The sequence below is a fragment of the Mesoplodon mirus genome, assembly GCF_964341445.2.
Source record: "Mesoplodon mirus genome assembly, chromosome: 2".
NCBI classification, from domain to species: domain Eukaryota; kingdom Metazoa; phylum Chordata; class Mammalia; order Artiodactyla; family Ziphiidae; genus Mesoplodon; species Mesoplodon mirus.
The window spans coordinates 159,725,965-159,744,414 of NC_138977.1; the positions used below are offsets into that span (position 1 = coordinate 159,725,965).

Here is an 18,450-nt window from a genome sequence, read left to right on the forward strand (position 1 = left end):
TTATTATGAAAGTAGTATAACCACATTGTAGACTATCTGGGAGACAAGTGGTCCATCACAGCAGTACCTCCCCAGTGAAATCAATGTTGGCATTTTAACGCAATCTCCGCTCCCCCCATCCTCATTCTGCTTCCATTTTTTAAAATAATGTAACTGTAATTGTAGAATACACTTTTGCACCCTGGGTTTTTACTTACTACTATATTCTAAAGCATTTATCCATGTTATGTTGCTGTCATCATAAATATGAATGTTCATGGCTACATAATCCACGGAGTGGATGGGCTATAGATCTGTTTACTGGCCTGTGTCTGCTGGGCATGTTTGCTTCCAGCCCCTCACGGTTGTGAGTAATGCTGCAATAAATGTATCTATGCTTAGAAGACCACTCTTCACGGGCCAGTTCTGCTGGATTCCCTGAGTGTTGAACAACTCATTGGGCGACCACCCTTTCCGTCTTCCTGGACTTCCTGCTTCTGTAAACGTCGCCACAGCGAACTCTTTTTGTCCAGAAAACTGTGTCCATAGTCTGGATCGTTCCCGTGGGTAGATTCCCAGAAGTCGAAATGTGGGTCAGAGGGCGTGAAGGCTTCAGTCAAGAACATTCGCCCCCAGCCCCCCACCCCTGCTTTATAGAAGGGTTGCATCATTTTGCACAGTTGCCAATGATGTACACCAATGCCATTTTCACCACAGGACATATGTTTAAAAAGCAACAATCTAAAGGTGTTCAGTTTGTTGCATGAACTGGGTGTGCTGTGGCCTCATATACCCCAGAAAGGTTTTCAGGAAACCCACTTTGGGGCCGTAACTATATTTTTCAAACCTTATCAGAATGCCAGGAATAAGAGATTATGTTTCCCCTTTTCCTGTTTCTGAATGTGTCTATGGGAAGGAACTTTACAAAGGCCTAGAATGGGCCTGGGATTTGCTAGGCTTGCATGTACAGCAGGCAAGGAGGGCAGCATCTGTGTCCTGCTCACCATGTCCTGGTCGCTGCCTGGCACAGAGTGGGTGACCCTAAATAGTTGTTGACTCGATAAACAAATTGCTTTTACTGGAATGATACATTTGTCTGACACTGGATCTTCTCAGGATGGGGATGTTTGGTCACTGTAATTGCAATAGTTTTATGCCACTGGAAGGCGGAGTTTGGGAACTTCTGTGGGAAATTTCCTGACCTGATTCAGGGTCTTTCCCACTTACTATGACTCACCAGCATCTTTCTTTTTCTCAAGGTTCAGTGTACAGCTGTTTCCCTTATGCTACTACTCAATTCCAGCTTGTCCGGGGCTGGATGGGATGTATATCCGGGTCCATCGGGGACCCGGTTAGGTTTTTAATTCCGCAGGGCTGCCTCTCAAGCTGGGCAACTTCCCTTCCTCCTCTCCACAGGCCGCAGGGATTCAGTACTTTCTTTTCTCCCCTTAAATGCCTCCATCGCACTCCGTCCCTTATGCATCCACGCGCTTTACCGCTTTGTCCGGGTCCTTGCATGACACAGTGTCACGGTGAACGCATTGAAGTTTCCAGAGTTTTCTGGAAGTCTGACAGCCATCCCTGCTCTCTGGCTGTTGCAAGCCTCCCTGGACTCTGCAGTTCCCCCGAAGGGGCTCCTCTAATTCCACACCCACAGCCCAGTTGCTGCAGAAGTACTGAGGGCAGAGCAGTGATGCCAGCCCTCATCTTCCAGGGGGCCATCCTGTCCCCAAGGGCTGCTGACCTGTCTCATGGGGCTTCTGGGGACAAGACTGGTGTTGGCTGTCCCTGCCCGGGGACCCTGCTAGTTCAGCCCCGGGTGGAGGTTGCAGGTGAAGGACCCTGAGCGGTTCCTTGGGCCCTGGCCAGGGAGGGGGACTTGCTCTGCGGAAGGTCTGATCAGGGCATAACTGGAATCAGAGCCCCGCCATGGAGTGGCGGGTGGTAGGGGGTCAGCCCGTGCGGCCTGGCAGCGGAGAGCTGTGTCTTAGGAGAGAGCTGGGCGCGTGAAGAATGGCTAAAATTAGTACAGTTTGCTCACGCACCTTTAAAGTGGGGCTGGGATCTTGGATGAGGCTCAGAAACCGTAGCCTGGAACAGCGTGGGGGTCACACCGGCTCCTAGCTGTGTGGCCTTGAACTCTGGGAACCTCAGTTTCCTGGTTCTTACGATGAACATCACACCCATGAAATTAAATGAAGCTTCTGGCTCCATGCCTGTTGTGTCGTCAGGGATCAATAAATTATAATTTCTCTTTCTCCCTTCATCTTAAATCAGTAGCTTTCTTTTGGAGGGCCTTTTAGATTCAGGTTCCCAGGCCCTGCCCCTCCCCTCCCCCCACTCTAATTCACGTCGCCATCTTTTAGATAGAGACAGTCTCAGGTAGCAGGGAGGTGACATCTCGATGCCCTGTAGACAGCAGCCATCCTTTGAGGGGAGGTTGGGAAACATCAAAGCACCACCTGAGAATAGGCCCTTCCTTGGGTTCAAGCATCTGTTCTGTGGTCCCCTCTCCCAAATGGACCAGGGTTCTGCTGTCACCAGGACGCAGGTCACACCTGGGGAGCTTCTGATAGGTCACTCCTGGTCAGTGGCTCCTGCATCCATTCTGATAGGACACCTAGGGCCTATGCAAACTTGACCTTGTGCCTCCAAGGCCAAGCCTGCGGCCTTGTGGAGGGAAGGACAGGGTGCCAGCAGCTGCTCTGGCACAGAAGCCAGGGTGCCATACCTTAGCCTAGCTGGATGCCAGGCACTTTCCATCATCGGAATACATTTCCCATTTTTAAGTAGCCAAAGGAACCTTTTTTCCCCTTTCCGGTTGTTTCCACTTGACTTTGTTCCTGTACAACCCTTCCCCGTGGCTCTGTCATCAGCCTTTGAGTGTGGAGAGGGCTGGATCCTGCCTCATTCATCCAGTTATAAGCAGCTCCCAGCACAGCACCCGGCCCACACAGTGGGGCTCGATCACATTGACTAAGGGAGCTATTCTTCCTTTCAGTCCTGCTGGTCTGTGAGGCTCCCCGCGTGGCAACGTGCAGCCGAGGGCTTTCTCTGGGTGTTTCATTCCCTGGACGGGACAAAGGCTTGTCCCTTCCAGGCTGGGCAGCAACCCTGTCGCTTGTTCCCTCCTCCATAACCTGGTCAGGCAGGTGGCTGAGCTCTACATCAGTAGTACATGAGGCCCCCAGGAGCTGCTCCAGGCGCCGCCTGCTGGGTTTTGGGGGCTGTTTGGTAAAGGACTCGGGAAAAGATTTGGGTCCTGGAGATAAAACATGGGGACCATGTTGAAGTTGCAGGGCAGCTGAGTAGCTAGCTGCACACGCAGTCTGCACCGTCCCGACCTGGGGCAGCATTGCAGGTCGCTGGGCAATGGAAGGAGGAGAGAAAGCAGAGCTGGGGGCCTGACCTGGCTGCAGAGACTGTCCAGGGCACCTCATCCCGCACAGCAACGCCCATGGGGACATCCAGGCCATACCCGAAGACTTTGGAACAGACAGGAAGTGATGGTGGTTCTAGGCAATGTATTCTAGCAGGGCAGGGAACCCCAACACTGGGAGTGAGCATGGGGGTGAGCCTCAGTCTTCGGAGAGGAGCCAGCTGAAAGGTGGGTCTGCAGCTCCTGGCCTCCTGCCTGGTGTTAGGAGGGGATCCCAGACCCAGTGCTGAGGGGCTTGAGGCAAAGCTCCCTGATTCCAGACCCTCCCCTCTAGGCCTCTGCTTCCTCATCTGTCTCCACCATCTTCCTTTGGGCCCTCATCAGCTGTCCTGGGGTTATTGCCACAGCTCCCTGGCTGCTCCCCTGCTTCCAGCATCTTCCTCCCCCGAGAGCTGTTCAGAACGATCTTTTTACGGCACAAGTCTGACCCTGCCACCTTCTTCTTAGAAACCCTCCACTGGTTCCCCATTTCTTCTGGGACCTGGTCCCGCTTGCCTCCTGCCCAAGGCCTGTGGTGGCTCGTGTCCTCAGTGGGCTAGGTGGTGAAGGCCAAGGTGGTGCAGCTCTCAGCCCTTCCCATCCCCCCATCTCTCTCGCCATAGCTCCATCATCCGTGGAGCATCTGCCTTGGGCACAGCACAGCGTCAAGTGATGGGTGCAGAGGGGTGCCTCCACTCTTGAGGAGCTTCCAGCAAAGGTGGGTCTAAGTAGGTCCAGGAGGCAGCCCCACTGGACATGTGTCATGGTGTCCACAGAGCCAGGAATCTGCTTGCAAGGCAAACGCGGTCTTTCATTTTTCTTGAGGGTTCAGGTGTAGAGCAGCTCAGAGAGAAATCAGTCTTTAGGCTTATCGCAGAACTCAACAGTTTGCAGATGACTTGATTTCTAGGATTATCTCCCTCTTCCCCATTAGCCAAGATTTTTTCTGTTGCTAGCGTCAAAAACTCAAAGTCATTTAAACAAAGAAAAAAATTTATATAACTGAGAAGTTTAGCCTGGCTTCAGGCACGGCTGGATCCAGATGCTCGCACGATATTGCCAGGTACCTGTCTATCTCCATCTTTCAAATGTACTTTCCTCTGGGCTGGCCTCTTTCTCAAGCAGGCTCTCCCATGTGGTGGCCTAAACAGCTTTAGCAGCTTCAGGCTGGCATTATACCTGTCTAGCAACCTTTGTGGTCAGAGGGTGTCTCTCCTTAGTGGTTCCAACAAAAGTCCCAGAGCTGGTGCTCCTTAGCTCAGCCTGGTCACAGGCCCATGCCTGAACCAGTCCCAACTCTGCCTGGATGGCAGCTCATTTGGAAAGATGACTTAAAGACTTAGCACTAAGTTGCATAGTATGACATGGTTACATAGCTCATATCATGGCTACTTTGAAAAGAGCAGAGTATCAAACATTATTGAAGTAAAATATATATGAACTTGGCTATGTATATTTTTTCTTTTATGAATTAATGTTGCTTTACTACCTTTTAATGTTGCTTTACTACCTTTCAAATTACAGAAGTTTTACTTTTTAATGGTAAAATATGCCCTTTTTTAAACCCTCCATTAGGAGGGTTTTTTTTTCTTTTGATCTTATGCTTAGAGAAGCTTCTGCAAGAAACACAAGGCCCTCGTAGGTGCCACATGGGTGGGAAACTGAAGACCTCTCTAGTTGCAGTTTTTCTGTTGGATGATGGTTTGTTTTGGTTCGTATAAATGATCAAAACAAATACTTACAGAAGAATTGCTGAGAACCCATGAGTTTAACTAGTCCGGGGCGTGTACAGGGTGGACGGGGATCAATAGAGAAATTCCCCAAGCCTCCCCGTTTTGGGCTCTGGTCGTGAAGAAGCCTCTCTCAGCTTCATGGTTGCTAGCGCTGTTCCCGGGGGCCCTTGCAATCATCCAGGGACCCGGGCCCATGGAATGGCCCCGACAGCAGGGCGGCTCAGGGAACCTGGGGTCTGGGAGGAAAGCCCCCAGAGAATAAGCCAGCCTGGAGGCCATCCTCTGTGACTGACACGCCCAGGCCCAGCCCCTGGAAACCGGCTCCTCTCAGCCCACGGATCTGCCCCAGAGCTGGCATCCCTTTTAATAAAGGTGCATCTTCCAGAGTATCTTCATTCTCAGAACTCTGCTGCAGAGAAGGAAGACAGTGGGCTTGTGTGGTCGAGGGAAGGAGAATGCTCTGGGGAAGAATCGGTGCTTCCTCCTAGGACTTGAGAGAGGCCTGGAAATTGATGGCAATGACATGGCTTTCGGCTCCCTCGACACACACGGCTAGCGGGTCCTGCAGCCCCTCCCCACCGTGGAGTATATCCTCTTTGTGCTGTACTTCTCCTTTTTCCTCTGTCTCTGCGCCCTGGTGTGCCTGTACTTTTCTGGCTGCCAGGAGATGACCTATAAGCATGACGGTAAGTGGCCAGCTTTGGGGGATTGGTTGTGGCCATGTGAAAGTAAGTGGCTATGATTGGGGAGCTCCTTCCTGTGACCACGATTGTTGGGAATGACACAGCTGAGGAGAGAGGAGGCTGAGAGAGGCTGGAGTCAGTTGAGGGGTTGTTTATTTGGGGGGTGCTTCCCCTTTTCCTCTCCATCCCATGTGATCTGCTAAGAATGAGCGTCTATTCAGCATGTAAATGGAGAAGAAATGTTTATTTTTCTGTCATTTTTTGCCCAAACTGCATTTCAAGCATTTGGATTAGTTAGTAAAAAGGTGTCAGCAAGGCAAAACTTTGGTGGTAAAGAAAATAGAAGTCTGGAGGAGTGTGCCCCTTTTATATAGAAAATGCACTTGGAATGGGCAAAGATGGAAAGTTTATGCTCCTGAAGTGTCTTTTCTTAAGAAATTCCCAGAGAATTTTTGAACAATGGAGCCTCCAGAAAATCGATGGTTTCTTTCATGCTTGACTTTTTTAAAAGCCCATTATGAGCCGAGCATTTGAGGAAACAGTATTTGCAGGTGATTTTCCTCTCATTCCTTGGAGGCTGGTATGTTCTTTTGTGTATATGAAAATGCAGTGGAAGGCAGGGTTGCTTAGTCTCCAAGAAGACAGCCACCAGATTTTCACTTGAAACGTTCAAATGTCTTTTTCTATCTTGTTTTTTTATTAATAAAGGCATAAATATATATAGTACATTCTGATTTCCCATATAATACAGTCACTTAAAAAAACTAACCCTCAGAGGAAACAAACTAACCTCACCCATAAGTTATACAAGGTGGGGGGCAGGTCATAGTCAGCTCACTGCTGCCCTGGAAATTGTATGTGCTGTGTATTTGTGGATTCATCTCCTTTCTGATTATAGGGGTGTAATTTGAATGTCCTTTTGTGTTTGATCCCCACCCTCAGAGCTGCTTCCTCCTTCCATCACTGCAGCATGCTTCCTAGAGTTCTTGGTCTCTGGGGCCACATCATGATACTTCAGGGGGCTCCACTTGGGTCTGGGCAGGTCTGCTTTAAATGTGCGGCTGCGGCGCCTGTAGTTAATACACTGTATTAGCGCTCAGTAATTGAGTACTTAACTCGCAGTCCTGCAAGTTTTCAAAAAGCGGGTTTTCCTAGGTAATGGAACACTGAGTCATCACCTCCCAGAATGGCCCATGACGCCTGCAGTGAGTGACCACCATTCAGCATAGTGTCCTGGTCGTGCGGAGACTGTGAGGCTTGACGTTTCCTGGGGCTCCATTGGTGTGCCAGGCGGGGCCCTCCCCACATCACCGCTCACTGCCACTCAGCACGACAGGCCTGTCCCCAGAGGCCTAGCAATTAGCAGTGTTTACAAGAAATGAGGTCAGCTGAGTGGCTGCCCAGAAAAATAAGGAGCCTGAGGCTCAGGTGAACTGCGTGGGCACAGAGGAGCTGAGCGCTGTAAATGCATCCGCCATCAGATGTCATAGCCACAGCTCCCTGGAGATGGAACATCTGGAACATCGTTGACACTTGAACTCAAGTGGGGTTTCTCAACCCAGGGGCAGGGGGGATTTGAGTGTAGGATTGTCTCCTCCAACCTCCACTCAGAAAGGAGACTAATAGGGCCTCACGTTCCTACCTGGTGGACTCACCTGGGGTGCGCAGTCAGGTGGAGGCCCAGCTGATGCTGGCTGTATGAATGAGGGAAGGGAGGTCACGTGCAAACCCGACAGTATTTTTGGGTAAACAGGTTTGTTGGGCATTGAGTTCGTTGCAAATACTCATTGAACAACCGATATTTCTTCAGTGTGTCAGGTCCTGGGCTACAGTGGGGAACAGAAGAGCCCAAATCCTTGCTCTCATGGAGCAAAATCCCTGTCCTCATAGGACTTATATTCTAGAGGAGAAAGACAGCTAATAGACATATAAGCAAAATATGTCTTATGTTAGGTAGTGATGACCACTATGGAGAAAAATAAAGGAAGGAGAACAGAGGTTGAGGTGGGGATAGGTTAGGACTTTGATGTGGTGGGAGGTCAGGGAGGTCTTTTTTAATGTTACATTTGTGCAAAGACTTGAGGAAAGGGAGGGAGAGAGCCTTGTGCATTCTGGCGAAGAGCATCTAGGCAATGCAAAGGCCCCGTAGCAGGCATGTGGAAGGTGCAGGGGTGTGCTTGGCAGTGTGGCTGGAGCCCAGTGGTGAAGGGGATGAGGCCAGAGCAGAGTAGGAGGCAGGTCCTGCAGGGCCTGTGGACTGCAGTGTGGATTGACTTTTACTGAGGTATGGTGCGGAGCCAGTGGGCTTTGAGCAAAGGACCAACATGACCAGACTGTTGTTTCAAAATAGTTCATCTGACCACCAGGTTATGGGACAAGGGCAGGAGCCGGAAGGACAGTAGGAGGCAGTTTTTTAAATTTCAGTGCGAGATATTGGTGGCTTGAGCCAGGAGGGAGGCACTGGTTCCTGGAGGATTGGATTCTGGGCTGAAGATGGAGCCAACAGGATTTCTCCCAGAGGCGTGGAACATGGGGGGTGGGGTGGGGGGGAACCTAGGTTTTTGGCCTGAGGAACTAAAAGTATGGAGCTGCTGGTGACAAGCACATTAGACTGTGGGAACAGTTGGTTGGGGGTGTCCACTAGCCACCCATGGAGCTGTTGAGGAGATTATTTGGGAGTTCACGGGGCAGTACCTGCCCCTCCTATATTAAATAAACAAAAAGGAGCACAGGGTGAAAGCAGTTAGCAGAAACACGAATGCCAAATGCAAAGCCATTGTGGGTGACAGCGGTGGTCAGGTGCCTCCAGCAAAGCCTCATGAGAGACACTAACTGTACAAGATGACAAAGGAGCCCCCCTTCTTCTCCCTTCCTGATTCTGAATTATTCCCTAATCATGTTATTGATTGTGGTACCAGCCACATTTTTCTTACATCTGGGCACATGAGATTGTAGGCAAGCATTAGTTCCAACAGAGTGGGAGGCGCCCTGCGTATGTGGGGAGCGCCCTGACCCCTCCCTCTGTGTGTTGCGGGGGGTGGGGGGAGGGGGATCTGGTAGGAGCCGGTTCAGATGAACAGGTGGGAGCCTGGGCTTGGCTCTGGATTTAGTTATAGTTCTTTCTTCATGGTCAAGAGCATTCATTGATTGTAAAAACAAATAAAAATCCTTCTCTGGGGCTATTTTGGGGAAAAAAAGCGCCAGTGTTTCTCCGACAAGGGATGTTGATCTGGTGATTGTGAGTTGACATCTGCAGCCCCAGGGGACAGAAGCTCTTTGTGGTAGGGACCAGGCCTGGTTTTGGTCTAGTTGTAGACCCCAGGCCCAACCTAGTGTCTGACCCATAGAAGGCGCTCAGTCAGGTGTTTGCTGAATGAATGAAGAGTGAATGAAGCCCCATCTCCTGTGATATTTGGGGTGGGAGAAGTGCTGGGCAGGGCAACCGGGAGGCCAGCACACAGAGCATTTAAAATTGCCTCTGAATCTGAATATTGGGTGTATGTGAGTCTGTTACACTCTTCCTTCTCATTTTGTAAGTGTTCCAAGTTTTCCATGACAAACGGTTAAACTAAAATTGCCTTACGGGGAACGTCTGGTGAGGACCTGGGACCCACACTTGTCCAGCCGGAGTCCCAGGGTCCACCCGTGGACACTCTGCCTCACCACCTTCCCCTGTGCCTGGTCTAGAACACCACGTCTCCCGTGGCTCCCCCTCCCCTCCCCCTCCTCAGTGCAGCAAGGATGCTGCTCACTCTTACTGCCCTGGGCATGGTGCTTGGTGACCTCACTTTGTGCCCACAGGTGAGGTGGGGGGTCCCATGTCTGTCCGATGGAGAAAGTAGCTGGCGCTCAGAAGGGCCAAGGGGCTGACTTGCAAAAGGTCATCAGCTCATGAGCCTGGAGCCAGGGTTGGGCCAGCACACTCTGCGGCAACGCTCCACCCTCTAACCACCTTTGGCACCCCCTTTCTCCCCCAGCAATCACAGACAGACCCTACCACCCACCTCCTGGGATGCCCTGTTGGCCCAGATGCCCATCGTAGCCCCCTCTGCCCTGGGGAAGACGGGGTGGAGGATCCAGGTGACTCTGAGTCCCCTCCTCATATCATGCAAATTGCCTTTTACAGAAGCATGTTGTGGAGACATTTTTTGGATTTGACGAGGAGTCTGTGGACTCGGAAACATTGTCAGAGACGTCCTGCAACACAGACAGGACGGACAGGGCTCCGGCCACGCCCGAGGAGGACCTGGACGACGTAAGCGGACCTCACCCTGGGGATGCTTGTAGGGCGCCTCCCGCCTCTGGCCGCTGCAGGCATTGCTCCCTCACTGTGAGCCATGAACCCTGCAGGACCTGTGTGATCACAGTCCAGCGTCCACGAAAGGTGGTCCCCACTTTCACAGGTTCCGAGAATGGTGATGGGGGTGCTGGCAGCACGTGGGGACCCCTTCCTTCCCCAGCACTGCTTTCACACAGGAGATCTGTGGCCGCTGCGTTGTTGCTTACCCTTTGTCATTAAAACCGCTGAGTGGCGGTCTGTTCCTCATCCCCCTGTGCTCATACACGCACATGCGTGCACACTCACACGGGCACACACACCACCCGTGTATATGAAGATGGCATATCGTTGTAGGAGAGGATCCAAGCAGCACTGAGAAGGGTAAAGAGCAGAGTGAAAGCCACCTGGAGCCTCTCATCGTGGCTCAGCGCCCTCACGCTTTCCTGACTTTCCATCTGTGCACACCCGCGTCCGTGACCGTGGCTCTGGTGAGCCGGAGCCACAAAAGAGGGAAGAGCAGCTTCACTCTCCCCCACCTCCCCCACCTGGTGGGATTCACTCAGGAAACCCCAATAAACATGATCACGTCAGACACATGCTTTTTGATTTACTCTTTTCACCAAGAATGTGTAACAGGCATCTTTTGGCAGCAAACACTGTGTTGCACATCACCCTCTGTCACGAGCAGATCCTCATGGATCTGCACGTGCATCTAACCTAACAGGCCCCGATGAGAGGTGTTACACGGATTCTAGTTTCTCACAACTGCAGCGATGTTCTTTGAGTGGTTGTTTCCTTAGGAGAAACTCCCAGAATGAGGAGGACTCCTCGTGCTGGGTGGGAGAGGCGCCCTTGACAACGTAGTAGATGCTCACCCGTGCAGTCGTGCAGTTGGGGCGGGCTCACCCTTGCTCACCTGCACGTGACTGAGTGATTCCCGGGGTTCAGGGAGCTCCTGGGAAGGGCGCTGATGGCAGAGAAGGCACCTTCTCCCCGAGCCCTTCGCTCAAGAGTTCCAGTTAGGTCCTGGCAGTGACCGGGTCATCATGTAACTGTTGGCAGCAGTCATGAGATCTGGACATGCGCTTTGCCTGACTTGACCCTGGCACCGCAGTTCACGTCAAGTCACGCACTTCCTCGTGCTTTTCTTTTCCATGACGTTAAGACTACAACCCGAGAAGAGGCTGACCTGAGGTTCTGCCAGCTGACCAGGGAGTACCAGGCCCTGCAGCGAGCCTACGCCCTGCTTCAGGAGCAGGTTGGGGGGACGCTGGACGCCGAGCGAGAGGCCCGGGTAGGTGTGGCGGGCGGGGTGGCGAGCATCTGGGCAGAGGCCGGGTGGCTCGTGCCCTTTCTGGCATCGGGATTCCGTAGGGGTGCTGAGCGGGGATGGGGACGCCTAACAGCCCCCGCCATGGCAACATTCCAGTGTTTAGCAAACCGGACGGGAACTATCTGCCCATCCTCAGTGGGACAGTGGAACTCGCAGAAGAAACGCTGCCGTCTCACACGTGTCGTGTGCGCCGTCCATTGGCAAGAATGGTTTCAGAATTTAAGACTCAGTGATGAAATCAGGCTCACGGTTAAACAGACTTCCCTCTCTCTTGGCTGAGGAGCCCTCCAGAATGTCGTAAGGAGCCCAGGCAGAGACGGCGCTCTGCTGGACACCCAAGTCTGGGCCACGCCAGCCCTCGTGCTGGGCTGAGCTCTGCCTTGTAGTACCGTCCACTCACTGGCCATTACCCCACCTTCAGGAGTCACACAGACCAGGGTCTGCTGGCCCTTCCTTCTGAAGGTGAGGGGGACTCCCAGGGAGCACACCCGCTGGGGCCAGCGTTTCACCCCAGCATGTCCCCGTTTCATTCCCACAACAGCCCCGTGAGGTGGGAGGTGGCGAGTGAGGCTGGGGGAAGGAAGCTTCTAGTGCTACAAGAGCGTTCCACCTATAACCGATAGATTGGAGGAGGTATACTGCTGGAAGTGGTTTGGGCTGAATTGTGGTTTTCATTAAAAATTTCGTCTACTTGCAGCATTTAAAAGTCAGGAGATTTCACATAGAAATCCCGATTCCTGGCTTCTCTCAAGGGCTCAGAACACCTGGCAGAACGGGGCTTCCCGTTCCACATAGTCCCATTTGGCCGCAACCGCTGAGTGGCAGTCCCCCTGACATGGGACATGTGCCTCTGGTTTGCCACAGTCCCCACCACTCCCTATTACCCCACACCCAGTTGGCTCCCTTCTTTATAGTACCTGCCTGGTCCTTGGGGTATTTTGGAATTCAGCCCTTGTTCTAGGTGGCAAAGGCCCACGAGATGGGCTAAGCAAGCATGAAAGTGTTGCTGGCATTTGTGTTGCAGCCACTGCACTTGGTCAGCTGGGCTGGGACCTGACGTGAGTGAAGAAACTGGCCCCTTCTCCAGTCTGCAGACTTATTTCTAAACTGAGGGGGTAGCACTGGCGGCCTCTCAAGGCCTTGCAGTTCTTATACACGTCACACTTGTAGGTGACAGAGGAACCAGGCAGACCAGTTGGCACGTGTGCTCCTAAAAAAGGACCCATTTCTTAGGACTGGATCCTGCAGCCTGGTCCTTTCCACTCTCCTGTTACCATCCAGGGTGACGTGCTCACTTCCTGGTCTTTTTCATTTCAGACTCGGGAACAGCTCCAAGCTGATCTGCTGAGGTGTCAGGCCAAAATCGAAGATCTGGAGAAGTTGCTGGTTGAGAAGGGACAGGTGAGCAGAAACGGTCATGTGCTCTGTGACTGTTTGCATTTCTTTTCCCTTGGTGGTGTCCCCGGGGCCTTGGTGCCAAGGGGAATATTCTTTGGATCTGCATCGTTCACTGCAGAGACAAGAGAAAAAAACACTAGCAGAGACCAGGCAGGAATATCCCAGCTCACGTGCCTCTTTACCGAGTTTTTAAAAATCAGACACGTTATGAGATCCTGACTTGGCTTTTTCTTTGTTTGTTTGTCAAATGCACAAGAATAGGAGACAATTCCAAAAGTAAAGTGGTCACCAAAATCTTTTCTGACTTGAATCTGGAAGAAAAGCTGACATTGCCTATGAGGATTCAGTTGTGGAAAAGAACTGGTACCTCCAGCTAGCTCTGAGTGATGGCAGGCAGAGGCGGCCTCGGGATTCCATGCTGTGACTGCCACATAAAGATCTGGGCCCCGAGCTTCTCAGATTAGAGTCACCTCCATTTGCGCTTTCTTTGAATTTGGTTAGGCCTGAATTCTCTGAATTTGAATTCATTGCATATATTGACAGCAGGACACAGTAGAGAGGCAAAACCTGGGCCCAGACACGTCCCCTGGGTGGGGGGACCCTGAGGGGCTCTGGGTGGAGGTCCGGCCTCTCAGAGGGTAGCATCTAAAAGCAACACGAACCCAGGGGTCAGTACGGGTGGGCCATGCTCTCCAAGTCAGAACTCTCTGTGGAAAGAGATAACTGGGACTTCTTTCTCAGTGGCTTACCACAAGGTTTCTGTCCTGCTAGACGCACTGCATGTCCTCCTGTAGGCAGAGGGTCTCCGCTCCATGTGGTCACTCAGGGATCCAACACTGGAGGCAGCGCCATCTTGTACTGGCCTATCCACAGCACATCCTCCTCAACAGGGGCCAGGAGAGGCTGTTCAATGCCTCAGCCTAAACAGGCACATTTCCTGCCTCTTGTGAGGGTGCCAAGGAGTGTGTGGGCAGATGGAGTGTGTGGTGGCACCACTGCCCCAACCCCAGGGCAGGGGGTGACCTGAGGAGGTCTGGCACGGGCTACTAGAGGCCCTACGGTGGGACACAGGGAGTGGGGAGGTGGGTATAAGGGAAGGGGTAGTAAGAGGCTCCAGGAGGGTTAACGGGGGCTCAGGAAGAGCTACAGAGCAGATGGCTTAGAACTAACTCTGGTGTCCAGTCAGTGGGATGAGGGCTCAGGTTGTGACTGATTCAAATGGAGGCAGCTGGCTAGTAACCAGAACTCAAGCCTGCACAGAGCAGTTCACCACAGCAGCATCTATGCAGGACTGACTGGGCACAGGGTAGTAGCCAGCCCTTGGGAGCTGGTCACGTAACCATGGTCCAGAATCCTCTGTGGAGGCAGGAGTGCAGTGCAGGGCACAAGCTGCAGCAAACCCGCCACATTCCAGCCCCACCACTGACCTGTTGCACAGCCTTGGGCAAGCTATGTGGTCTCTTGTGCCTCAGGTTCCTCATCTTTAAAATGGGGCTAATAATAGTACTTAATACATAGGGAAAGGGGGGTAGGGAGACTCAGCAGCAGCCGGGCGGAGTCCAGGTGAGAGATGAAGCTGTTTTCAGACTCCTGTCCTAACCTGCCATTGACCTCAGCTTCCCTCTTCCAGGCTGAGCTCACAGGTTGTAACTTACCTGACCACAGTCTACGAATAAGTTAACCTCCTACCTGAGGGTGCTAGGCCCTGTTTGTGGGCCCACTCTGCCCTTAGTTCCTGCTAAATGAAGAGGCCAGTTTGGGACAGAACACATGGACATTCATTTGGTGAGCACTTACCAGAGCCCTTGCCCTGCGCCAGGCTCTGTGCTTGGTGTGTGGGATAATGTATCAGTTAGCTATCGCTGCCTAACAAATCACCCCAAAACTTAGTTGTTTACAATAACAAAAATTTTATTTGGCTACAGTTTTATGGGTCAGCAGTTTGGGTTGGGCTTAGCTGGTGGTTCTGCTGCTGGTCTCACCTGGGGTCATTCTAGAGGCTTCATTGTTGGTAGATCTATTGGGGATAGATGACCCCAAGTGGCCTCTCTGTCCTGTCTTTGCATTGGTGCCAGCTGTTGGCCAGATTCTTATGGTCTCTCATCCTTAAGGAAGCTACCCTGGCTCCTTTACCTGGTGGTCTGGGGGCAGGAAGAAAAGGCAGGCCCCAAAGCACAAGTACATGCCACGCCTCTGCCTGCGTCACATTCACTAATATCCTAGTCACCAAAGCACGCTGCAGGCACTCTCAGCCTTGAGGTTGCAGGAGGAGATGCATCTCTCCATGGAAGGAGCTGCAGAGTCACGTTGCAAAGAGGCACAGAGATGGGAGGGACGTTGTCAACAACCTCCCACAGGAAAAAAGATGAATGGAACCGCTCTGTCCTCACAGGGACTCAGCCTCTTGGGACCTACATGTGTGTCAACCCAGGGACGGCGCAGGGTGATAATGTTGGGTAGAAGGAAGGGAGGAAGAAAGTTCCCTCGTGTACTCCTTCATCCATCCCCTGGCGTTTATTGAGCACCAGCTGGGTGCCAAGCACCATGCTAGGCACTCAGGATGCTCGTGTAAAGACAGACTTAGCGCCTTGTGCTCCTGGAACTTTCCTGGACAGGACTTGTCCAGGCAAAGAGACTTGGTTAGGGCGTCACGGGCAGAGGGTCTAGGGTGAGCAGAAATGTGTTACTGTAATGACTCCAGGTGTGTTGAGTATGGGCAGGCCCTTGGGGTGCGGCCTAGACACTGGCCTGCGGGCCGCAGAGAACAAGCCAGGAGAGGGTCTTTTGGGGCCGGTTCAGTCACGGTGCAGGTGCTTTTCTGTCAGTGATACAGACGCGCTCCCTGTGCTTTAAGGAACGTGAGAGGTGGAGGAGGGATGTGCCACAGACCCGCTGGTTCTCTTTTTCAGGTTTTGAGGGATGTTGCGATCGTTCTAACCGCTGTCCTTTTCTCTGACGTTTTCATAGAAAGTTTCATACGAAGTGACCTTTCCCACTGCCACTTTATTTGTTATTTAACTGTCTGTTTGCTTCAATGAGTATGAACATATTTAGTACTTTTCCTTAGGATTCCAAATGGGTTGAAGAGAAGCAGCTGCTCATCAGAACAAACCAAGACTTGCTGGAAAAGGTATGTGCCACAAACACCCTGACCCCTGCCGCAGGGGGTCATGGACCCCCCCATGGACTTCAGACGCCTGCTCTGGCCGCGGGAGTCTGACCCACGCCCCTCCTGGGGGCTACCGGCCTCTGGTCCTGGTTCTGTCCTCTGGGGCGGGGTCCACAGAGCTGGTTTAGAGCACCCTGCAGACATGATGGGGGCTGCCCATTCTTCTGATGCTGGGCTTCCAGGCCACCTCTGCCATTTTGCCTTGGGTTCCAGACCTCCTCTCCCCGTGCAGGGGCCTGAGGCACTGGTTGGCAAGCAGGCCTTCGGCGGTCATAGTCCAGTTCATGGACCAGAGGCCGTGGCACTGGCACAGCTGAGCCTGGCCTTCCCTCTCTGGTCATGGAACTTTCTGGTCAAGGAACTTGCCAGAGCTCTCTCACGGAGTCAGCTTGGCGAGTAGATCTATAGCTTTGGGATAAGACTTTAGCTTTATTTTTTTCTTATTTGTGAATAATTAGTGATTTTTTTAAAGTAAATTTACTGAGTCATGCAACCATCCCCACAGTGAGATTTTTATCTTTTTAAAAAATTTTTTGGCTGTGCTGCACGGCATGCAGGATCTTAGTTCCCCAGCCAGGCATCAAACCCGTGCCCCCTGTAGTGGAAGTGTGGATTCTTAACCACTGGACCAACAGGGAAGTCCCGCCACCATGCAATTTTTAGAACATTTTCAGCCTCCTGTAAAGATCCCTCGTGCTCATTTGTAATCTCTCCCCATCTCTCACCCTGCAGTCCCTGGCAACCTACTTTCTGTCCCGATAGATTTGCTTGTTCTGCACCTCCCATACTAGTGGAATTGGACCTGGGTTAGGCCGTAGCTTCTAAGCATCCTAGAATGCCCCAACTGTATGAGCCCAGCCTTGCCCCCTTGGGTGGGGGGCCGCGGCCCTGTCCCAGCTCTGCACTGGCCTGCTGTGTGGCCATTGATTGTCCCGTGTCTCTCCACAACATCTGGGGCATTGGGACAGGACTGGTCATTGTCCTGCGAGGCAGCCCCATGCGTTGGGAGAGATTTTGTATCCTTGGTCCCGCTCTCTATATTCTGGGAGGCACGGAAAGCTCTCACACTGTTTCCAAATGTCTCCCAGGGGTGGGGCGGTACCACCCCAGTAGAGACAAGAGGGAGGAAAGGTGACCGTGACCCACCAAGGCCCTCGTTTCCATGCATTGTCTTAGTCTCACCACAGGCAGCCTAGTGGGGGGGCTGCTGTTTGCCTCTAAGGTACCAACAGCTACGTAGCTGGCCCACGGTCTCCCCGGGGGGTTGGGACCTAGGCCATCCCCTTCCCAGACTGTGCTTTGGGGAGATCTGCTACCATTCGGGCTCCTCATAGGAGCCCTCTGGGGAGTACAGGGTGCCTTCCTGCTGCAACTGGCCGGACTCTAGGTGGGCTGACTGGGGGGCTGGGTCAGAAGGAACTCAGACAAGCTCGGGGATCACTCTTGCTTCCCCCACGACTGACCTTGGGGAAGGGACTTAATCGCTCCATGCCTCAGTTTCCCCACCATTCGTGTATTCAGCAAACATCTGGCCCCCATGCTGGGCCAGGCTCGGGGCCGCAGGGGCGCAGCAGGCGCGGCCTCCATCTGTGCCATCCCCAGCTCCCAGAGCAGAAAAGGCCAGCCTCACCTACTCGCTGAAAGCCTCCCCTTCCGACCCTCCCCCTGGTGACAGCCCCTGTGTCCTCAGGCCAACACCAAGGGGGTCTGTGATCGGGGGACACATTCTCATGGCCCCTGGTGAGAGAGTGGTTCTCCCACCTGTTAATCCACAGGTGTTTCTGCTCTAGATTTACAGGCTGGAAATGGAAGAGAACCAGCTGAAGAATGAAATGCAAGACGCAAAGGATCAGAATGAGCTGTTAGAATTCAGAGTGCTAGAACTCGAAGTAAGAGACTCTATCTGTTGTAAACTCTCAAACGGAGCAGACATTCTCTTTGAGCCCAAACTGAAATTCATGTAAAGTCCCAGATGTTTTCAAGCATGTGTAAGGGGACGTGTGACACTTGTTTTCTTTTCTTTTTTTTTTTAAATCTGTATGTTCAGAATAATTTCACTGCCTTAATATGTTCTGGAGAGAATGCTCACCGAAGTCTTTGGACATGTACCAGAGCTAATATATTTATTGCCTACGGCTTGTTTTTGCACTTAATAAAATAATTTGTTTTTGCAATATTTTGCCTTTTTTATTTGTGTTTCATTTCCATAACTACTTCCTTCTTGCATGCATAGTCACCTGGTATGCATTCTGCAAACCCGGACAGAAGCACTGTTGCAATTAATAACACACCTTTTTAAGTGACCTTGCATGCATGAATCTCACCTTTTGAGAGAGCGGGGTCTGACCTGGCCCGCAGCTGACTCTATAATGTGTTTACTGCTAGTTTGGCCCATTTTCTATTTGCCAAGGTAAACACAAGGTAAGTAAACAGGGTAAAAGGAGGTATTTGCATAGGC

At 52.1% G+C, this 18,450-nt stretch overlaps 1 protein-coding gene across 4 annotated transcripts in view; it reads left to right on the forward strand.

Annotated features, from left to right (window-relative positions):
- JAKMIP1 (janus kinase and microtubule interacting protein 1) overlaps positions 1-18,450 on the forward strand; it is a gene marked incomplete at both ends in the record, with an annotated part of 71,702 nt that overhangs the window by 25,987 nt on the left and 27,265 nt on the right. For 2 of the 4 annotated variants that reach the window (XM_082605194.1, XM_082605195.1), the window contains 5 exons: positions 9,940-10,068; positions 11,258-11,386; positions 12,743-12,826; positions 15,891-15,953; positions 17,783-17,881. In XM_082605194.1, the coding sequence (XP_082461320.1) occupies positions 9,940-10,068; positions 11,258-11,386; positions 12,743-12,826; positions 15,891-15,953; positions 17,783-17,881 (504 nt within the window). Of the gene's footprint in view, positions 1-9,939; positions 10,069-11,257; positions 11,387-12,742; positions 12,827-15,890; positions 15,954-17,782; positions 17,957-18,450 lie in introns of those variants that run through there. The other 2 variants (XM_082605196.1, XM_082605197.1) reach the window with 1 other exon arrangement.